Source organism: Sceloporus undulatus, chromosome 1, assembly GCF_019175285.1.
Source record: "Sceloporus undulatus isolate JIND9_A2432 ecotype Alabama chromosome 1, SceUnd_v1.1, whole genome shotgun sequence".
NCBI classification, from domain to species: domain Eukaryota; kingdom Metazoa; phylum Chordata; class Lepidosauria; order Squamata; family Phrynosomatidae; genus Sceloporus; species Sceloporus undulatus.
In genome coordinates, this window is record NC_056522.1 from 171,650,040 (window position 1) to 171,672,082 (window position 22,043).

A 22,043-nucleotide genomic window follows, 5' to 3' on the forward strand; every position below is an offset into this window, starting at 1 on the left:
ATCATATGTAATGCCATGTCCTTACACAATCCATAATTATTCAAGATTCTTGTTGTTGAATCTATAGTGAAGGTGGGCAGAAGTTACTGGTAGTGTATCTTGTTGATATGCAACATATGAGAAAATGGGAACTGAACTTAGTTCTGGTACTTAAATCAAATTTCTGCACTCACCAGCTAGTCCAAGGCATCAGGCTCTTTCCATGATGCCAACAGGTGTACTGGGATATCTTCCAATATAATCTTGTCTTCTAATACTAAATGTATTGCTCTATCCACGGCTTGAAAATATTCAAAAAAGTATAACTTTCAAGTATCAAACCTTGATTTGTCCATTTTATATAAGGGACACCATTTTGCTATGCCATTGTATTTAATGGAACTTGAGCATACACGGATTTTATTATTCACGGGGGTTCCTGGAACCAAACCCCAGCGGATAAAAAGGGCCCACTGTATTATTCTTTTACATATTTTAACTTACCATAGGATAAATAGCATATCTATCCTATAGATGATATAATGAAATATCTATCCAGGCTTACTGCTGTCATGGTAATAAGACTCCCAATGCCAAAGAAGAACCCAGCCCATCCATACCAACGGCAACCACTCCAACCGAAAATCCAGCGGTGGGAGAAGAAGGCAATGATGCTGAAAGGCTTTCCCACCACTGTAATGAAAAACACAGTCAGTTGGGTAAATTTGCTGAACTACCATATCAAAATCATATTTCAAGAAAGCATTTCTTCATATAAAATAATACCGAACAGCTAACTGAACTGAGGGCTATATTGGCCACACTGGAACCCACTAAGGGTCACATCCCCTCCCCACAAAAGTGTTGCCAGCTGACTGATGATCACAGCTTCACTTAGGAGAGGAATTATGGTGTGTCCAGTCCTTCCTGTAGGAGCGAGTTCTGAAAGTGGTGTTGAGGAATACCTGTGAGATGCCTACAGGATCTCTCAAGGCTCTATCTTGACCAACATGCTATTAAACATATATATAAACCCTCCGAGAAATGTTGTGTGGAGCTTTGCAGTGTGGAAGATTGTACCCAACCCAGGTCTACTTTTCCTTTCCATTTAAAATCTAGAAAGTTGTATGGATTCTACCAGTATCTGGAGTTAGTAATGAACCTGAGGAGGGTGAACAAACTGAAGTTTAATCCAGATAACACAAAACATTATCAAGTATAATAACATTACCCCAAATGCATGCTTGATTATTTTATATCCTCTATCCAGCCACATCCGTGGTAGAAAAAATTGTCCCTATACTTCTAAGATCACATGAAAAGGCTGCTTTGACTCTTTAAGCCTGAATCAACAGACCTACTTTCTAGGTCTGCCTTTCTTCAGGCTTTTTAATCCATTAAAGCCAAGGATTTAACACAGAATATATCTATATTTAAATAAAAGCCTAAAAATAGCCCATATTTAAATAAAACGTACGGTGTGTGGTGTGGTGTGGTTTAGTGATCTGAGCATCAAACAATGATTCTGGAGATCAGGGTTCAAATCCCCACTCTGCCATGGGAACCCATTAGGAACTTGGGCAGCCTCAGAGAAAGGCAAGGGCAAACCCTCTCTAAACAAATCTTGCCCCAAAAAACCCATAAAAGAAAAAAACACCTTAGGGTTATCATAAGTCAGGAACAACTTGATGGCAAATAATAACAACAACAACAGATCATATGTGAAATCCCACTCGTATCTAAAGCAGGACAGCTCGGATAGGTAAATAGCAAAAAAGCTACAGAATTAGACAGAAACCAAGTAACAGTTCATTAACTGTTTTTACTACCATGTTGTTGTTGTTGTTGTTGTTGTTGTTAATATTATTATTATCATTTATATCCCACCTTTGTCTCAATAATGAGGCTGAAAGAAACTAAGCAAATATTTAAAAACAGATTAAAACTATACAAAAACTTCTTTAAAAATATAAATAGAAAAGTTTAAAAACAATTAAATGATAAAGTTAATACATTAAAATCTATTAAAAGAGAACACACAAATCGTAAAACACCCTTAATTGTAAAATAAAAGCCATTTATATATTTATTCTTAAGGTCTTTTTGTTGACATTACAGATACATTTGTCAGTTGAGATGCAAGTTATATTAGTTGGTTCATTCATTCTGATAGCATCATAAATATGCACTGATGGAGAAATAGTATCTGTATAACACCTTCATAGGAAACAGAAGTGAGAAAGAGAGTAAAAAATAGAGAGTTCATGGGTTTTCAAGAGTTACACAGCTTTTCTTCGCAAGATGTCTCCAAAAAACATAAAAGGAAGGAAATAAGGAGGACAATGATGAGTTGACTAACTCTGCATCAGTGCATATAGTACAGGAAGTATTTTAATTTCCCAAGGAAATTAAAAGCATATGAGAGAGGAAAAAAAACATTTAGAAAGAGAAGCAAAATGTTAAGATGCACATGACAGAAAAAGATAAGAAACTAGGCAATTATTCTTGAAGCTTGAAAGTAATTCAAAGAGAGAAATAAAAACAGAAGAAAATCTAAGCAGTTTCTGAATTTATGTATGTATGTAATTTTTAAAAAAACTGTCTGAAACAAATATATTGCCATCACAACCAGTACAGACAGCCTCATTGTCTACAAATTGTATTAGGCTATATACAAGATTTTTTAAAATAATAAACCAAAAACAGCTGATACATAACCCAAAACAATCTGAAAAGCATTATTTTCTATAAATTCATATGAGTATGTTGAACAGTCCCTTATCATTAATCAGCATCAACATTGGAGTTTATCATACGGAGGAAAATTGGAAGTTTAAACAGAATTTATTCTGTGAAAATCATGCAACTACCTTTAAATTGCACACACACATTGGTCATTATGCCTGGAATAAGCAGGGAATAACCAGGCAATAAACAGCAACAAATCATTCACTGGATTTTCCAGTGAATGATTTGTTGCTGTTTATTGCCTGGTTATTCCCAGGTTAATGGTGCTTTAATTGCTTTTAATCATTGTGTGAAAAACTTTATTGCAATTGCACGATTTTTGCAGGATATTCCCGTGATAATGGTACTTTATTCATGACGTCGTGTGAAAATCTTAATTGCAAATGCACAATTTTCAAGGGATAAAACCTGTTTACACTTCCAATTGTCCCTGAATGATAAACTCCTCTGTCTGTACTCAGTGGCAGGTTATACAGTAGTTCATATCCAAGGATGCACCATCAGTTTTTATAGTGGTTGAGATTCCTGATCAGAAATTTTTGAAAAATCAAAACTGTCATATGAAAACAGATGAAGGTCCCATTCCCACTGGGCAAAAAAGCAGCTTATTTTGCTGCGATTCTGACTCGGATATTTTTTTCCGAGTTGTAATCGAATCTGACCCATCGTTCCCATTAAAAATGGGTGCAAACAGACCTGGGTTTTTTTACCCTTGTTTTCGTTCCCATTGGTATTTTCCCTGTGGTAATTTGAAGTGGGTTATTTTGCTCCCTATTCCCATTGCCCTTCTGAGACCTCTTTTTTTAAAAGCAGCTGTCAATCAAGCGCCTGAGCGCTTGACGTCACAGCCAATCAGCTGCTTAGGCGCTTTTCCCCTCCGGAAAAGGAAGAAGGAGCCTCTATTCCCCTCAAATCTATTCTCTGGAGAGAGAAGTAGCCACTATTCCTCCTAAACCCTTCTGCATCCAAGGCTCTTTTGTATCTTCCCAGACTCCCTCTGGAAGAGAGAAGTAGCCACTATTCCTCCTAAACCCCTTTGCATCCAAGGCTACTCTGTGTCTTCCCATAGTTCCTCTGGAAGAGAGAAAGAGCCTCTAATCCCCCCAAATCCCTTTGCCTCCCCCATTGCTCCCTGGACTGTTTGGGGGGCGATCAAGCAGGCATGTACTGCAAAGTCCATCTGCTGCTCAGGCGTTCAGGCAGAGGCGAAAAAAGAAAAATAATAGTTTAAAATGGTGTTCAATGGGTCTCCTCACACGCTGGTCTATTAATGTGGAGCAGGGAGGAGGTTGCAGGGGGAGTAATGTGTTTACTGCATTTGTAGTGCGATCGCCTTACCCTGCTTCCCACTCCACCGGGGGAAATGCTATGCGAATGGAAGAAAATAGTGCTGGTAATGCAGGGAAGAGAACAAGTGGGTGACACTCCCAGGCCAGCCCCTTGAGCACTACTCCTACCATCCTCAAGATCCCGAATCAGACACCCTTTTGTTCCCATTCATTTGCCCCGAATCAGACTCGGGAGACACAGGAAAACTGGCTAAAAAGCTCCTATTTTTAAAACTGCTTTATCGACCTATAATTCGGATTTTTCAAGATAAATGAAATCAGATTCGAATTTCAATGGAAACGATAACGGAGCAATGTGGATCGGATTCGCGCTCAAATGGAAACGATGCACCCATGATTTGCGTCCTGATCCACATTATAAGCTAGTGGGAATGGGGCCGAAGATATATCACTTTGCATACAGTGTCCACCCATACTGACCCACCACTGCTTACCAGTCGCAATATTTTCATTCTCAGCCCATTTGAAGTTAAATTACCTGAAATTCCCAGGTCACACACTGCTAAATTGACAGTCATTATTTCAGCAGGCTTCAGCTTCTTTTTCCGTTGGATAGACATGTATATAACATATCCATTTCCCAAAGTTGACAGGATTCCTGGATTAAAATAATGATATAAATTATATAAACTACATAAAACAACAATAGATGGTGTTAGAATATATCAGAAGAAGATTCCAGACATTTCCTCCCTAATACAAAAGATTGCTGTTTCAGCTCCAAACACTGAAATCCTTAAAAAGAGAGACCAGGATTAAAACATCTGAAAAAGTAACATGTAGAATATGGATGCAGAATATTTTAAAACCTGAAGGTCACAGTCACTTTTAGCTATCTTTGGGACTGAGGAGTGGACAGGATTACAAATCACAGTGTTTGCACACCTCTACACCTGGTTTGTACATACCCATTATTTCTCTCTCTCTCTCTCTCTCTCTCACACACACACAACATACAATGACACATTACACACAGAGAAATACATTAAACTTTTCATTATACAGTATGTAACCCCTTCATTATATTATATTATATACATTATATACCTTTGTATATTATAAACATTTGTACATTATACATTACATGTAAATCCTTCAGTACATTCTTGTCATCCCACAGCATATTCATATAAAATATCCAAGTTAAGATCATGACATAGAATCATAGACTTGGAAGAGTCCACAAAGAGTCCACAAGGGCCATCCAGTCCAACCCCTTTCTGCCATTCAGGAACTCACAAAGTACCCCCAACAGATGGCCATCCAGTCTCTGTTTAAAAACCTCCAAAGGAGGAAAATCCACCACTCTCCAAGGAAGGAGTGTATTCCACTGCCAAACAGCTCTTATTGTCAGGAAGTTCCTCCTTACGTTTAGGTAGAATCTCTTTTCCTGTAGCTTGCTCCATCCTCAATGTGACACCCCTCCAAATACTTAAACCGGGCTATCATATCACCTCTTAACCTTCTCTTCTCTAACCATACCCAGCTCCCTAACTCTCTTCTTATAGGGCATGGTTTCCAGACCCCTCACCATTTTGGTCGCCCTCCTCTGGACATAATCTCATACCTTCCAGTTGAAACCATACATAGTATAATATCACACATCACAGTTGGATCATAAACATGATACATAACATGGTCCCCCAGCACAATAATCATGGCAGGATTAGCCCAATCCTGAAAGCCTTCAGAAATGTAAACCCATCCAGCACAGTCAGAAATCTCTACTGCCTGTTCTGCCTTTCTAACCAAGAGCAATTCATCTTGTCTGGATTGTTCACCTTCATCCAATCCATTAATAAACAAGCAGTAATTTAGAACTTCATTGGAGTTACTTGGAAAGTGGTACAGTGGATTTTTACCATCCACAGGTGTTTGGTTACAGGCCTCTTCATGGAGGGCAAAAAACGTGGCTGGTTGTACCCCATGTTATTCAGTGTCAGCAATGTATGCATAGAGAGAAGGTCCTCCCCAGCAGATCTCAGAGCACTGACTCATAAGGGAGACTATAGTCATTCAAATAACCTGGGCCTGAGCTGAATTATGCCTGGAAACAGACTGGCAGCCAGTGGACCTGTTGCAACAAGGGAGTTGTGTAATCCCTGTAGCCAGCCTCAGGTAGGAGTAGGGCTGTGATTCTTTGGACCAATTGAAGTTTCTGAACACTCTTCTAAGGGAGCCCCATGCAGTGCACATTGCAGTAATCCAACTGGAATATAATTTAAGCATGTCTCACCATGGCCAGATCTGAAGTCTCAAGGAACAGGTGCGTCTTGCACACAAAATTTAAGTGTGCAAATGGACTCCCAGTCACTTCTGAAACCTGGGCTTCCAGGCTAAAAGATGAATCCAGGAGCACACCCAAGCTGTGAACCCGTGTCTCCTGGGAGAATGTAACTCCATCTAGCACAGGTTGAATTCCTATTCCCTGATCTGCCTTTTAACAGACCAAGAGCACCTTCATCTTGATTAGATTAAGTTTCAATTTGTTCTCCCTCATCCAGTCCATTACTGATGACAGGCACTGGTTTAGGACCAAATCAACTTCTTCGGCTTGTGGTGGAAAAGAGTAATAGTGTTAGGTGCCATCTGATGGCATTGAACATCAAAGTTTCAGATAACCTTTTCCAGTAGTTTTATCTATATGTTAAATAGAATGGGGAACAGAACAGAACCCTGAGGGATCCCATAGGCCAACAGCCAAGGGTTTGAACTGAAATCCCCCAAAACCACCTTTTGGATTCACCCAGTGGCATCATTAGGGAGGTGCAGATCACACCAGATGACACCCAGAGGGGTGATATACCTGAAGGCAACCACCACATGAGACTCGGAAGGCTTTGGGTGGACACTGCCTTCCACGTCCTGCCCAGCAACTGCCATACAAGAATCAGAAGGCCTTGGGGGGTACCTTCTGAGAAGGCCAAGCACCATGGCAACAAGGTGGGGGCATACCCTTTTGCCCCGCCTTTGGAAGCCTCACCCCTATAAGCCCTGCCCTCTGCATCAGGTGACACCCCAGGTGGGGACACTACTGGGTTCACCCCTCCAGAAAGGAAGCCACTATAAAATAATGCTCCAAGTCCCATTCATGCAAATCAACTCAGAAGGATACCATTGTTCCTGGTATCAAAGGCTGGTGAGAGGTCAAGCAAAACCAGCAGAGACATGCTCCCTGTTGAGCTCCCAGTGTAGTTCGCCCAACAGGGCTACCAAATCTGTCTCTATCCCATAACCAGGCCTTAAACATCAAAATGGATCTAGATAATCTGTTTCAACCACAGAACAACAGGAGTTGAAAGGCTACCACATATTCCAAGATCTTTCCTAAAAGTCAAATACTACAGACTAGCCAGTAACTACCCATAATAGTAGGTCTAGGGATGGCTTCTTTAGTAACAGTTTTATTGCCTCCTCCTTCAGGCAAGCCAGAACTCTGCTTTGTTTTAATAAGGCATTAGCTCTGTGCAACCTCTCCCAGCTGTTTTATACAGTCATATAGTTGAAAGAGATACAAGGGCTAACCAGTCCAACCCCTGCAGGAATACCCAATTAAAGGATTTCCGACTGATGACCACCCAACCTCTGTTTAAAAAGCTCCAAAGAAGGAGACTCCACTCCATTCTGTGGGAGAATCAATTAGAACGTGTCTATGAGGCTTGAAAGTGCCTGACTAGTTGGTATTTCATATAGAAGAGATGATAATAGAATTCTTGAGTTTCTCTTAACTCCCCAGGGAAGATCTGCCTCACTTCCAGAACCTAGCCACAATAAAACACCAGATTTTTCAGGATGCCAAAATCCTTCAGAAATGGTCTTTATTAATGGAGTGAATTTGGTTCTGTCCTATAGTTTAAATAAGACCCTTTACAGAGCAGCCTGAAAGGCCGGCATGGGGGCAGAGTTGGGGGATAGCATCCTCACAATGCACACCTGACTCCGCCCTCCCCACACGGTGCCCTGATGCTGTGCGCCGCTCCACATGATACATGGTGTCATGGCACATGCTGATGATGCAGTGCCAAAGGAGTGCCATATAGCCGCCGCAGCTATGGCACTCTTTCTAGGGCACAAGAAGGACCAACTTTTTGCAGCTCCTTTTTGTGCCTTCGAAAGGCTGGACCAGGCCGCAGCGTGAGGTTGCCACGGCCCTGATCCGGCTAGGAAAGGGGTGGCTGGAGGCTACCCCTTAGGGGCGATCTATTGAGCGTTTAAATCTTAAGGCTGCAGCTGGCTTTGGTTTTGTATGTATCAGTTGTGAGAACAAACAGCACATCATCTTTACACACATCAGCAGGTCACAGTACTAGAAAAACTATTAATAAAGTCATGAGACATGAGGCTCTACAATAGATCCATTCACATTTTGCATGAAATGTTAAGTGTTTACAGAAGAAAAACTCAACAGGGAATAAAGTCCCGTTAAGTGAAAATGCAGTTTAAATGTAGAAAATTTATTCTCATTTGGTGGTTGTTTCAGTCAAAAATTTAGCTACATACTAATGTTTTTCCAGAAAGGGACTGGAAATTTTCACTCTTCATATCTTCTAATCCTATACAGTATAAGATAAAATATGTATATATGTATACATACAGAGAGAATTGTACTACAGTATTCTGATGTACTTCAGGACACAGCTCAATTGCAGTCAACTCCAACACATATTCAAATCATAGAAGGAATGCTATGAAAGCAATCCTACACTTAATCTTAAAAAAGAAAAGAAATTTCTTTGGAAAAAGGTGGAGAAAGAGGACAGGAGTGTATAAGATTACACAAACAGACTTGGAAATAAAAATCACCATTTCAGTCCAACTTACAATATTTTAACTACTTCAGTGAAATCTAGGTTTCAGGAGCCCTGGTGGTGCAGTGGTTAAATGCCTGTACTGCAGCCATTCACTCAAAACCACAAGGTTGCGAGTTCAAGACCAGCAAAAGGGCCCAAGCTCGACTCAGGCTTGCATCCTTCCGAGGTCGCTAAAATGAGTACCCAGACTGTTGGGGGCAAATTAGCTTACTTGCTAATTAGCTTACTTGCTGTTCACCGCTATGATCTCTGGAATAGCGGTATATAAATAAAACAAATTATTATTATTATTATTATTATTATTATTATTATTATTATTATTAATCAACATGAATGCCTGGTGCAAAGCAGATCTGCAGATCTCAGATGAATGATTCCCCATGGGAATATCTTAAAGACATGATATAAAATATGTCCAAGACAGACAGACAGACAGATGTTAACTATACATGCGTGCATTCATATGCACACAGAGCAAATTGATATGATAGCAATATTGTGGTGCTATGAGCTTCATTTGGTATTAAATGTGTAAATAATATAATTCCAACACTGAAATGCCACCACTGCAGTTGCTTTCCTGGCACAAATCAAAGTGTGGATATTAATCTTTAAAGAGCTAAATGGCTTCAGGTCTGGCTATCTTAGAAACCATCTGACTTGTTATGAATCTGCCCAGCTGTGGAAGTCTTCAGGAAAGACCCTCTTAAGAATACCATCACCTGAGGAGGCTTTCTTGATTGGTATATAAGAGAGGGATTTCTCTATGCAGCTCCCAAGCTCTGGTATGAACTCCCCATAACTTAGTTATGATTAGTTCTCACTATCAAGGCTTTTAGGAAGGGTGTGAAGGTCTTATTATTTAATTTATTTAAGTGATGTTGCTGCAACTCCCACTCCAACTTCGCTTTGTTGATGGGAGCTACAATAAATTTTTAAAAAACCCAAGCGGGAGGCCTCAAATTGCCCATTCCTGCTCAAGGCACATCCAATACATACAGACATCAAAGAGAACCATGATCAGTCAACACAGGTTCACAATTATGCATGCACTAAAGGTCAACGGGAAAGGTTTTTCTTGATAAGATTGTTTAGTCATATCTGACTGTAGGGGGCTGTGCTCATCTCCATTACTAAGCCGAGGGAATCAGCGTCGTCTGAAGACGACTCCAGTGGTCATGTGGTCAGCATGACTGCAAAGAATGCTGTTACCTTCTCACCAAAGTGGGACGTATTTATCTACTTGCACTTTTACATGCTTTTGAACTGTTGGGTTGGCAGAAGTTGGGACTAGTGATGGGAGCTCACTTCGTTACACGAAGTTTGGGTCTTGAACTGCTGACCTTGTGATCATCAGAGTCAGTGTATTAACTGCAGAGCCAGTTAATACTACTTACACTACTTGAAATAAATCCATAACCTGCACTACCTAAAATAAATCTAGCTCATGTTTCTTTCAAAATTATTTTAACCATCAAATTAACATCAGATTTTACTTTAGGAGAAATTTTGTGACAACATTTGTTGTTTTTCAAATAAAGAAATATATGCCTCTTCTTCTAGTGCTTGTGCACCACTCAGAATAGTTCATGACAATTTATAGCAACAATGAGAAGGATGATAGAAGTGAAAAGCCAGGCAACAGATTTCGGTAATAACAGCAGAAATCCCTGATATTATTAAACAGAAAGGGTAGTTTCTAGCATGGGGCTGAGGAGATGAGAACTGAATGCACAAGTACATGGTCCATATAATATGGAGACATGAACAGTGGCATTAAAATCATTCCCATTACAACATTTTAATCATACAATATTTCAATCCTTTTACTTTGAAACACATAATTCTGAGGAACGCATTAGATATCATAAAAGAAATCCTGTACAGCATATCATTTTGAACTGTGAATTGCTTCTGCTATGTAAGCACAATCTTAAAAAACAGTAGCTACAACTCTTTCCCACTAGACAAAGAGGATAAAAATCAGCCAAAAATACACCAAAAGAAGTTTCATAACAGCTGAACATCTTCCATCAAGCTATTTTATTGCCCAGAAGTAAAACAACAAGAGTGCAGCAACAGTCTTGCAATTTGTCTTTTTTTTTCATACTGAATCAAACCATCATTAAAAAAAATAGAGCCTTCTTATTCTCTGAACATAATCAGAACAGTGAATTCTAAGACTGAATTGAGGTAAATTTCAGTTTTTCCATGTATACTTTTTTCCAAAAATAGTTTTACCTCCACGACCAAGTTAAATTTACAAAGACCTATTTACAAGGAGGGACAAAAGATACTACAATATTTTGATTCTTTCACACAACCTTTTGAACCTGTAGTGGATGTGGTTTTTGGTCAGCTACAGATCAGCCATTACTGTGGCCTCAAAAGGTCATGTGAATAAGCTCTGGAAACAGTAAAAATAGTTTTACAATAATTTTCACATGTGTGTTTTCCTTTAATAATTTTTGCAGACATTGAGCTTTGGACCCAATGTGCTAAGCTGTTTCAAATTGCACAACCCAAGTCAAGGCAGCTAATAACAAAAAAAGAAAGTATCAACCATAAACTGCAAATCAATGTTCCACAAAACCAAAAAAGTTTGGGATGTCACATAGATCCAATATAAGTGTAAATTTGTTTATTTGCTTACTTACTGTATTTATGTCAGGATGGTAAAGCAGACTGAGGACAGTTGAAGAAGCAGCTCATCCATACAGGTGCCAGCTGAGTGAGCAGCAAGTGTACATCCCAACTGAGGAGGCAGAGAGAGAGCCAAAACTAACAGAGCTGCAGCTTCAAGAAGTGTTTCTTGCTACCATGGCACAGTGGCTCTCTTACATTGGAGATTATTACACACAGACAGGATAGGGACGGGATTGCTCCCCCGTCCCTGTCCCATCATTAATCCATTCGCAACTGCGATAGTGCAAAGGGCTTTCAAATTGTAGTGCCAATCCTGCCATTAACCCATTCTTAAAGCAGCATTGCAATAACACAAATCTCTGTTAATACAAAATGCCGGCCAGTGTTACATTAATGATAGGTTAATGACAGGATCTGCATGATGTCATCTGACAGTCTTTTGTGTGATTGTGGTCAATCACGCTTTTTGGACAGGTTAATGATGGGATCTGCTTGACACATCATCTGAATGTCCTTCCCGTGGTCGCATGGGAAGGATGGGACAAGAACAAGTTAAGGATGAGTGTAGCCAGGAGGGGAATGGGAGGGGTCAGGTTGGTAGGGCTACAGTTCAGGAGATGGAAGAGGAACCCGAGCAGGGAGTAGAGGGGTTACAGGACCCGGGAGAAAAGAAGGAGGTGGAAGCCGAAACTGAGAGCAGGAGGATAAAAGGAGAGGGACAGGTGAACGCGGGGAGGAGGAATCGATGCAGAAGAGTTGGGCAAGGAGAGTTGGGACAGAGACTGTGGTTTGCAGCCCAGGGAGAGACGGCTGGCCAGTGACCCTGCAAAGAGGACGATGTAGACCTAGGGTGGGACCCCACATGGAAGTTTGACTGCAAGATGCAAGGTGGGAAGGAAAGCTTCTGGGGCTGAGAAGCTGAAGGTACCATCTCTCCTGGAAGCTCGAGTTTAGAAGGGGTGTGGTGGGACCCAAAAGGACAGATGTGGGAGCAAGGACCCAGCCCGGAAGAGGCTGACTGGAGAAGACCTACACGTGCCCCGAGAGAACCGCTTCTAGCCCTCAGTGATGCAACTGAGGAGAACTGGGGGGAGCCTGGCTGTGTGAATGGAGTTTCTTTGGTTGTTGGTTTCAGTTTGTGAGTAAACAGTTAAAAGCATTTGATTGGTTGGTGTCTTTTTGGAAGGTAAAGTGAAACTAAGGACACACACAGAGCAGCCGCACCTCTGAGACAAGGATAACCCCTGTGTGATAATCTCTATTATCTTCTTTCTAGAAGGGCACAGGATTTCAGATGGGCCAGATGGGGTAGTCTTGGGCCAGACGGGGTAGTCTTCCAGGTCAAATTCCAAGTTCCCCATACCTGCCCTGTTCCCATCTCCTAGAGTTGCTATCTGGCATGGGGAGAAAACAACCCTTGGCACCAGTGAGAGCTTCCCTTATCTGCCAGAGAAGGGGTCTAGTTTGAGCAACAGATATTCAACAGGGCTGTGATGTCAGAGGAAACTTCTCATATTCACACACATGTGTTTGACTCCTGACTGCTGGTTGTTCTTAAAACACAAACACACACACACACGTCCAGTGCCAAATTACATCCTCTCTATGTAAGCATGTTTTTTGCAAGTCTAATAACAGCTCCTTGTTTGTGGTGTGGGGAAAAAAGGGTTATGTTTATTTTTTTTTTTTTGTAGGAGCTGTGAAGGGTGAGTGACTATATTTTTGTAAGCAAAGAATGACTATATTTAAAAGTGACTGAACAACATTCAGCCTTGTGGATGAAACACTAAATTACAGTCTTCAGCAATTTCGCCAGATGTTAAAGAGAGTGGGAGCAAGAGTAGAACCTAGTGGATCATCAGGGTATGATTGCTAAAGGGATGAGTGGTGATCTACATCAAACCCAAACTTTTTTCAAGCTGCCTGAGGAGATTCCTGCATTATGAATTACAGTACACACAAGATAAAATTCTAGCTTCTCCTGTCACATCAGATAAGAGATACAGGTATTTCTTGGGTCTTGGATGGAACAAAATGACTCTTCAAAATTAAGGTGGAATTGGAAAACCAGGAGGCAGATAGTAGATTTAGATTTTAAAATAATTTTTAAAAATACACCACATGATTATGCAGGAAAAAATATCAGTCTAAAGCTGTCGCTTCAGATTTCTCTTTTTGAAGCAAGAGAGTCATAGCAGTTAACTTTTTCTCAATACATTCATGATGAAAATGTTAGAAAACCCTGTGGCTACTTTGGAGGAACTTCATTTCAGGTCATCAAATGGAAAGCAGAACTCTTAATGTTATTTTTACTATGTGGGCAAAGTCATTCAGAGAAATTTTAACTTCAGCGTTAAAAATATGATGATGAAGATGGTCACATTCTGCAATATCTGTTGTAGATGTTTAAATTATATATGCAGATTTTCAAGATTTGCAATTTTGTATTGCAAAAAAGACACATAGATTTTCTTTAGAAAGTTAACTTCCATCCTTTCTGGGTCAAACTCTCTTTCCAAAGATACATTGAGGCTACCAGTAAAAGTGGCATTGATTAAAGACAGAAACTAAAACAAAAGATCTCCTCAATACAGACTACTCACCCCTACATAACTTAGCAACTCACCCCTTTAAGTAGAAGTATCCAGGGCAATGGTGCTCAACTGCTTCTGCATGGGTTGCATTCCCCCTAAAGTAACAGTCAGGACATGAGGGTTGCTCCTAGATCCCACATTGTCAATGGGGGCATATTGCCTCTGTGACAAGAAGCCTCTCTCCCCAGTATCAGTGGCTGCATCAATTGTGACCTTTCCTGGGTCCCACTCTATTCTGCTTTGGTCAGACCTCACCTGAAATTCTGTGTCCAGGTCTGTGCACCACAATTCAAACACACTGAGAAGCTGAAACATGTATAGAGAAGGATGACCAAAATGGTTAAAGGTCTAGAAACCACGCCCTATGGGGAGCAGCTTAGGGAACTGGATATATTTAGCCTGAAGAAGAGAACCTTAAGAGGTGACATGATAGCCATGTTTAAATATTTGAACAGATGTCATATTGAAGATGGAACATGCTGGTTTTCTGTTTTCTGCTGCTGCAGAAACTAGGACATGGAGTGGCGGTGGATTCAAACTACAGGAAAAGAGATTCCATCTATATGTTAGGAAGAACTTTCTGATGGTAAGAGCTGTTCAACAGTAGAACATGCTGCCTTGGAAGGTGGTGGCATCTCCTTCTTTGGAGGTTTTTAAAAGAGGTTTGATGGGCATCTGCCAGAGGTGCTTTGATCATGTATTCCTAAACAGCATAGGGTTGGACTGGATGGCCATTGTTGTTTGGTCCAACTCTGATTCTATACTTCTAGCATTTAAGAGGGCTAAGTCTTGTAAAAACAGTAATTCCAGGTGCAAAGATGTAAGGCAGCCAGTGTAGTACAGTGGTTTCAGCATATAGCTGCATCTCTGGAAACCAGCGTTTGACTCCCTACTCAGCCATGGAAACCCACTGGGTGACCCTGGGCAAGTCACACTCTCTCAGCCTCAGAGAAAAGGCAATGGCAAGCCCCCTCTGAACAAATCCTGCCAAGAAAACTTTGTGATAGGTTTTTCTTAGGTCACCACAATTTGGAAATGGCTTGAAGACATACAACAACAATGGTCTTCAGTGAGGTGGGTGTCCCTTTACCTGTATCATCTGGCAGAGACCTTCCCAGAAAGACATTTAGAATTTCTTTCTGGATGCCTTGTGAGAGGAAATTGAGGTGGTAATCACCTGCTAGGCATAAATTGCTGCCCTATACTGTGAGCGCTCAGTTTCTAGGCAAAAGGCCAGAGTGAGGCGACTGAAGTTGGGTTGGCTTACTGCCCGTTCCATCAGAAGGTCTGGTGTGCAGTAAAGGAAACTTATGAATTGATAGGGACATTCTGAAAACCAGGACCAATGAATGGGTCACATCTCCCAAAATTTATCAGAAAACCACAGGAAGCCAAACAGTACAGCATTTTCTGCACCTCCTTACTCCTTTTCTTAAGCAAGACATAGTAGATGAGCATGCTGTCTAAATACAGGTGGAATTGTATGTGTTTCAGTTGTTGGTGGGCTACTGGATGAACACCTTCAGAGGTGACAAAAGGTCTAATGGCAGGACCTTTTACTGGAAGTACTTTTCCTATAGGTGAACCAAATGAACTGCCTATCTTAGTGATATGTTGGTACAGTACATGTATGCTAATACATCCATTAAATCTAAGGACACCATGAAGAACGCAGCCAACAAAGCCTCCAAGATTGTATCTAGTGTCTTCAGTCTGAATTTTTCCTCTAGACAAAACAATTTACTTGTTTCAAATCCAGTATCACCCTTCACTGACCATCCCTGGGCACAATGAAGAAAATTAAATAGTACTTTTAATAACTTTTTGAAGATGGAATAAGACATCCTCTTCAATATGATATCCCTTCAAGTATTTAAGCAGGGCTATCATATCACTTCTTAACCTTCTCTCCTCCAGGCTAAACATCACCGGCTCCCTAAGTCGTTCCTCATAGGGCATGGTTTCAGACCCTTCACCATTTTAATCTCCCTCATTTGGACACGCTCCAGTTTTTCAACATCCTTTTTGAATTGTGGTGCCCAGAACTGGACACAGTATTCCAGGTGGGGCCTGACCAAAGCAGAATACAGTGGCACTATTACTTCCCTTGATCTAGACCAGTGGTTCCCAACCTGTGGGTTGGGACCCCTTTGGGGGTCGAATGACTCCTTCATTGAGGGTCGCCTAAGGCCATTGGAAAACACCTATTTAATTACAGTTATGAAGTAGCAATGAAAATAATTTCATGGGTTTGGGTCATCACAACATGAGGAACTGTATTAAAGGGTCGCGGCATTAGGAAGGTTGGGAACCACTGATCTAGACACTATACTTCTATTGACGCAGCCTAAAATTGCACTGGCCTTTTTAGCTGCCACATCGCACTGTTAACTCATGTTCAACTTGTGGTCTACTTGGACTCCTAGATCCCTTTCACACGTAGTCTTGTTCAGCCAAGTGTAGCCCATGCTATATCTATGCATTTTGTTTTTCCGCCCTAAGTGCAGTACCTTACATTTCTTTATTTTGTTAGCTTTGGCCCAGCTTTCTAGTCTATTCAGGTAATTTTTGAATTCTGATCCTGTCCTCTGGGGTATTTACTACTACTCCTAATTTGGTGTCATCTGCAAATTTGATAAGTATGTCTCCAAATCTCTCATCCAAGTCATTGATAAAGATATTGAATAGCACTGGGCCCAGGACAGAGCCCTGTGGAACCTCACTGGTCACTTCTCTCCAGGATGAAAAAAAAAGCCATTGTTGAGCATCCTTTGGGTTTGGCCAGATAACCCAATACAAATCCATGTAATAGTTACTTTGTCTAGCCCACATTTTACCAGCTTGGTCTGTCTAAATTCTGTACTTGCTGTTTTATAGAGTGAGCATATCTCTATTTGATATCTGATCTTAGGTCCCCTATTTTCTCTTGGTTTAATGCAGGAGTGAGAAGAATGGAAAGAGGGCAAGAGTTGCTCTTATCCTCTCTCTTGAGAGGTTGGGCTAAAGCTTTCTTCTTCTTTTCTTTCTGTCAAAACTGGTTCTATGGGGTCACTGAATAGCTTTGTTCTCCCAAAGAGGAAATAAGTCACATTTTTCCTTGCCCTGTCATTTGCCTTTTAATTGGAATCACAGCTGCCTGGATCTCAGGAAGAAACTGTATAGCATTCAGTGAAAAGGCAGTAGGCTTGAGTAATTTGTTGATCTTTTCTCTAAAGTCAACCTCCTTCTGAAGAATCTCAGCCAAAATTCTTCAGCCCACAAAACATAGGCTTGAGCCATGATGGAAGCAGCTGACAAGGCTTGGGTGGCTAGGCACAACATTTCAAGTGATATTACAAAGGTAGACTCTTCTCTTTCATCCTGAATATTTAGAGAAGGAATAGCAAACTTCAGAGGGGAAAGGGGGAAGCTTTTGTCTCCATGCCCTTGCCCAGAAGGCTGCACTGGTGCACAATAGCCCCTAGACCCCCTAAACAAAACTAAAACAGAACAGGGTGCAAGGAAAGATTTATCCTATCCTATTTCTCATGCTGACTGAACATCTTGGGGGAGGATGTATCTTTATTATAAATTGGTGGCGTGTGTGCTCCAGGATTCTTGTATAGGTCTGACATGGGGGAGAGGGGTTATGGTTATGGGAGGTGGGTTAAGTTTGTCTTTCACTTAATTCTTGAGAGACTGAATGAGCCATGAGTCTCTCTAGAGAAACAAATTGTTTTGTTCATCTGGCAAGCACTGGTTGCATGATTTGGGAATAGGTGGAGAGGAAGGATCTATGACCTTCTTGGTGATACTTAATGTGATGCACTCTCAATCAATCAGATAAGCTGTGGGATCACTGAAGTGCATCATGGCTCTTGAGAGATTGGAGACTATCACATGGGAGAGGAAAGTGTCCTTCTCCCATGCTTAATTCATGTTATTAGCACGATCAGGGGGAAGATTATCACACACACACCACATTTATCCCGTTCTTCTACTGTCTGTAGACAGTAATGGACCTGTCATTGGGTATTGACGTTAATACCCAATGACAGGTCCATTACTGCTCACAGACAGAGAAGAATGGGATAAGTGTGTGAAGGTGTGATAATCTTGCCCCTGATCGCACTAATAACACGAATTAAGCACGGGAGAAGGGCGCTTTCCTCCCATGTGATAATCTCCATTGTCTCCATGATGCTGAGCAGAGGTTGGAAATAAACTTGTTCTACGCCAGGGAAAGGAAGGACAGAGAGTCCTTTGACATAGCTGTATTCCCTTCTTCCCTGTCCACTGCATGCTACTGAGAAGTGTGGTCTCCAGCTTTTAAGGTAATAGAGAGATGGCATGGAGGAGTGTATGGAGAGAGACAGGCTGAATGAAATATTCAGGGCAGCCAATCAGTATCCGGCTGAAAAAAAGTTGGGGGCTGGCCTGATGAGCAGATATAAAAAGGTGGAGGAACACTTGAGAGTGGGAGAGTGTGCCATGATCCTGAGGGATTAACAGCCAAGAAGGCTGGGTGTGACAGGAACACCCAGTGGAGAAGCTGAGATTTAGGTTCCTAGATAAGGAAGGATAAATTTAAAGAGGACAAGGGAAGTCCTAAGAAACTAGTTTAAAGTAATAAGATCTGTGAGTAGTGGAGAACTAGGGAAGTGAAACAGTAGTACATGCACTGGTAACCTCTCGATTGGACTTCTGTAATGAGCTCTACTTGGGGCTACCCTTGTGCCAAATTTGGAAACTTCAGTTGGTACAAAATATGGCAGCCAGATTGATCACGGGAACTTCTAGGAATGTTCATATAACACCGGTCTTGAAGTCCCTGCACTGGCTGCCTATTAGTTTCCAGGCAAAGTACAAGGTGTTGGTGATCACCTTTAAAGCCCTACATGGCTTGGGCCCAGAGAACTTGAGGGAACGCCTTCTTCCCTATTGTCCTCCCTGCACACTAAAGTCCTCTGGAAAAAATCTACTGCAGCCAAAAACATCAGTTTCCCAGAGGGCCTTCTCTACTACTATTCCTAAACTATGGAACGACCTGCCGGAGGAGATCCATCACATTTCCACTCTGACAGCTTTTAAGAAAGCACTCAAGACGGATCTCTTCCGGCAGGCCTTTCCAACTTACTTACCCTCCCCAGATATAGAGATATTGCCCCCTCATTTGTCTATTCTTCCCCACCTATGTTTCTGCCTTTTTTAAAAATGCTTTTAATGTTTTTAATGTTTTTTATACTATTATTGTTTAATTCTGTTTTAGTACTGGGTATGGAGGGGGGCGGTAGGTCTAGGGTTTGGTTTTTAACTCTATTGTAATTGATGTATTTTATTGTTGTAACCCGCCCGGATTCTTCGTGATTGGGTGGGCTATAAATATATTATTATTATTATTATTATTATTATTATTATTCAGATGATGTTAGCATTAATGACAATCCTGAAAGTAAAAAGGGGTCGGTTTTGTCACATTAACCCTGTTGTGTACAAAAAAATACCCGCTTTGGTGGGTTTTTTTCCTGTTTTTTTAAAATCCCGTTTCTGCACAGGTGATAAACTCCATAGCCTAAACACATGCAGGGCAAAGTGGTGGAGATGGTACACAAAACCCATCACCATCATCTCTGAGCACCTGAAGCTAAGTTAGAGTCTTATTGCATTTGAAAAGAAAAACGAAAGCCAGCTAGACAGAAAAGGTTTCTGAATTGCCTCCCACATGACATCATAGTACTTCTGTTCCCCCTCCAGAGGGAGCCAGTGGTAAATGCATGGCTTTTGTCAAACAGATTTTTCCAGCAGAACAAAAACCATGTATTTACAATGGTCTCCCTTGGCAGTAGAACAGAAGTGTTTCATAAGTGTGTGGGAAGATAAGACAGAAGCTGCTGCTGTCTCACTGGCTTTTGCTTTTCTTTCCAAATGTGATAAGGCACTTAGACGTTTGCATATAGTTCACAAAGCCCTTTAATAGGATCTGTATTCATGTTTGGCTAAATGCAGGTGGGTGGATAGCCAATCTTACAACTGTACCAGGGCTTACATATACTTGCAGTGTCCCCAGTTTAAGCCCTATGAGTGTTGAGCCAAAGGGCTGAACAAGGCTAGTGACAAGGAAGCATAAAATGTATTATGACTCCATCTACACTACATTTTGGATTCACTATAGTCCTGTGCGGATATTCAGCTGCTCACTTGAGGGCAAAACTGGGGACAGGGACACATGTAAGTCCTTGCCACTGAGCATAACTACATGCTCAGTAGCTTCCCAGACTTTCATGTATTCAGTAGTATTAAGTTTGTTCCCTGTGACTGAGTAATAAGCAGTGTAACTATGGCCTGCATTTGTGATGTCATCATTATGCATGCCATGTGGATGGCGCCACGTAACGATGGCACCCCCCACACATACTAGGATTAGGGAGCGTGCACTTGGTGTGCACTCCCTAACCCTAGTATTGCTGGGAGCACGCCGATGTTTAACTTAACAAGGCCCTGCACAAACCTTTGCTGTCAATGTACAAAGATCTGAGAAGCTGCTGGGTTTCCAGTAATGGCTGAAGGTAATTTAGCCCTAGACGCAAGCAGAGCTTCTGTCTTTCTAGGAAAGAAAATGCAAGTATTTGGAAGCTGCAGCTAGGATAGGATAGGAATTTCGCCACAAAAGTCTTCTCTGTTTAATTATTTAAAAATAAATATTTCTCTCTCTAATGGAAATTCCCTCTTCCGTTATTTCTAACACTTTCCTTCTGAACTTGTTAACATTTCTTAATGAACCTTTGGATTAGGATAAAAATACAATTTTAACAACTGCAATCAATTCCACTGCAATGTTACATACATCTAATCCATGCATGTTGGTTTTATATAGATATCCAAAGATAGCACAAAGAAGAACACTCACTTGAAGAATATGTCAATCTTACCAATCACTAATAAATAAAATCCAGCTACTATGTCAGCTTCCTTTGAGAGTTTTGATGCAAAAGGGTCTTCGTCTTGCTGGTAGTGGGGAAGATAATCATCTTGAGATGAGGTATTTTGCCTTGGGTCCATTCCAGTCATGCAGAGATTAGTATCTGAGAAGCAAAATAGTATTCAATGAATCACACTTGACACAATGTTTCAAATATTAAAAAAGACCATGATTCATTAAAAAAAAGTAGGAAACACCGAATCTCCATTATTATTATTATTATTATTATTATTATTATTCATATCCCAAAGCTGGGGTTCACAGCAGTGACAACATTAAAAACATTTTTTAAAAAACTACAATTAAAAGTATACAAAAATAGTACATTAAAATAGAATTAAATTATTCTCTCTCTGGCTTTGCTTCGCGAACAAAGATTCAGGAAGGACTCAACCTGCACTTTTTACAAGCGCGTTGGTGACTAAAAAGGCCAATCCAGGATAAACAGGTCCGGTTGCAGAAAGCACAGCGGAAAGTCTCCTTGGGTGATGTTTCCAGGTTGCGGTTCTTTCTGCGTTGTTGTTTCTCTTCGAGACTCATTTGGCGTGAGTTTTCGAAAAAGGCTGCAGCATCGTGGATAGTGCGTCTCCATGCCTCCCGGTGCAAGGCCAGGGCAGACCATTGTTGGTGATCAATTTGGCTGAGCCTGAGATGCTGTTTCAGGGAGTCCTTGTATCTCTTCTTTGGGGCACCCCTCTTACGCTGACCTGTGACGAGTTCACCGTAGAATACTATTTTGGGGAGGCGATGGTCCTTCATCCTAGAAACGTGTCCTGCCCAGCGCAGCTGCATCCTCAATAGCATGGCCTCAATGCTGGTGATCCCTGCTTGCTCAAGGACAGCAACATTTGTCACATAGTCAGTCCAGTGTATATTTAGAATTGTGAGTAAACAGCGCTGATGAAAGCGTTCAAGGAGTCGTAGGTGTTGGCAATAGGTGACCCATGTTTCAGACCCA

The 22,043-nt window shown here is 41.1% G+C and overlaps 1 protein-coding gene across 1 annotated transcript in view; it reads right to left on the reverse strand.

Annotated features, from left to right (window-relative positions):
- OPN5 (opsin 5) overlaps positions 1–22,043 on the reverse strand; it is a 48,770-nt gene that overhangs the window by 11,739 nt on the left and 14,988 nt on the right. Inside the window, 3 exon segments of the mRNA XM_042445391.1 lie at positions 484–672; positions 4,555–4,674; positions 21,036–21,188. Coding sequence (XP_042301325.1) covers positions 484–672; positions 4,555–4,674; positions 21,036–21,174 — 448 coding nt within the window. The 5' untranslated portion in view covers positions 21,175–21,188.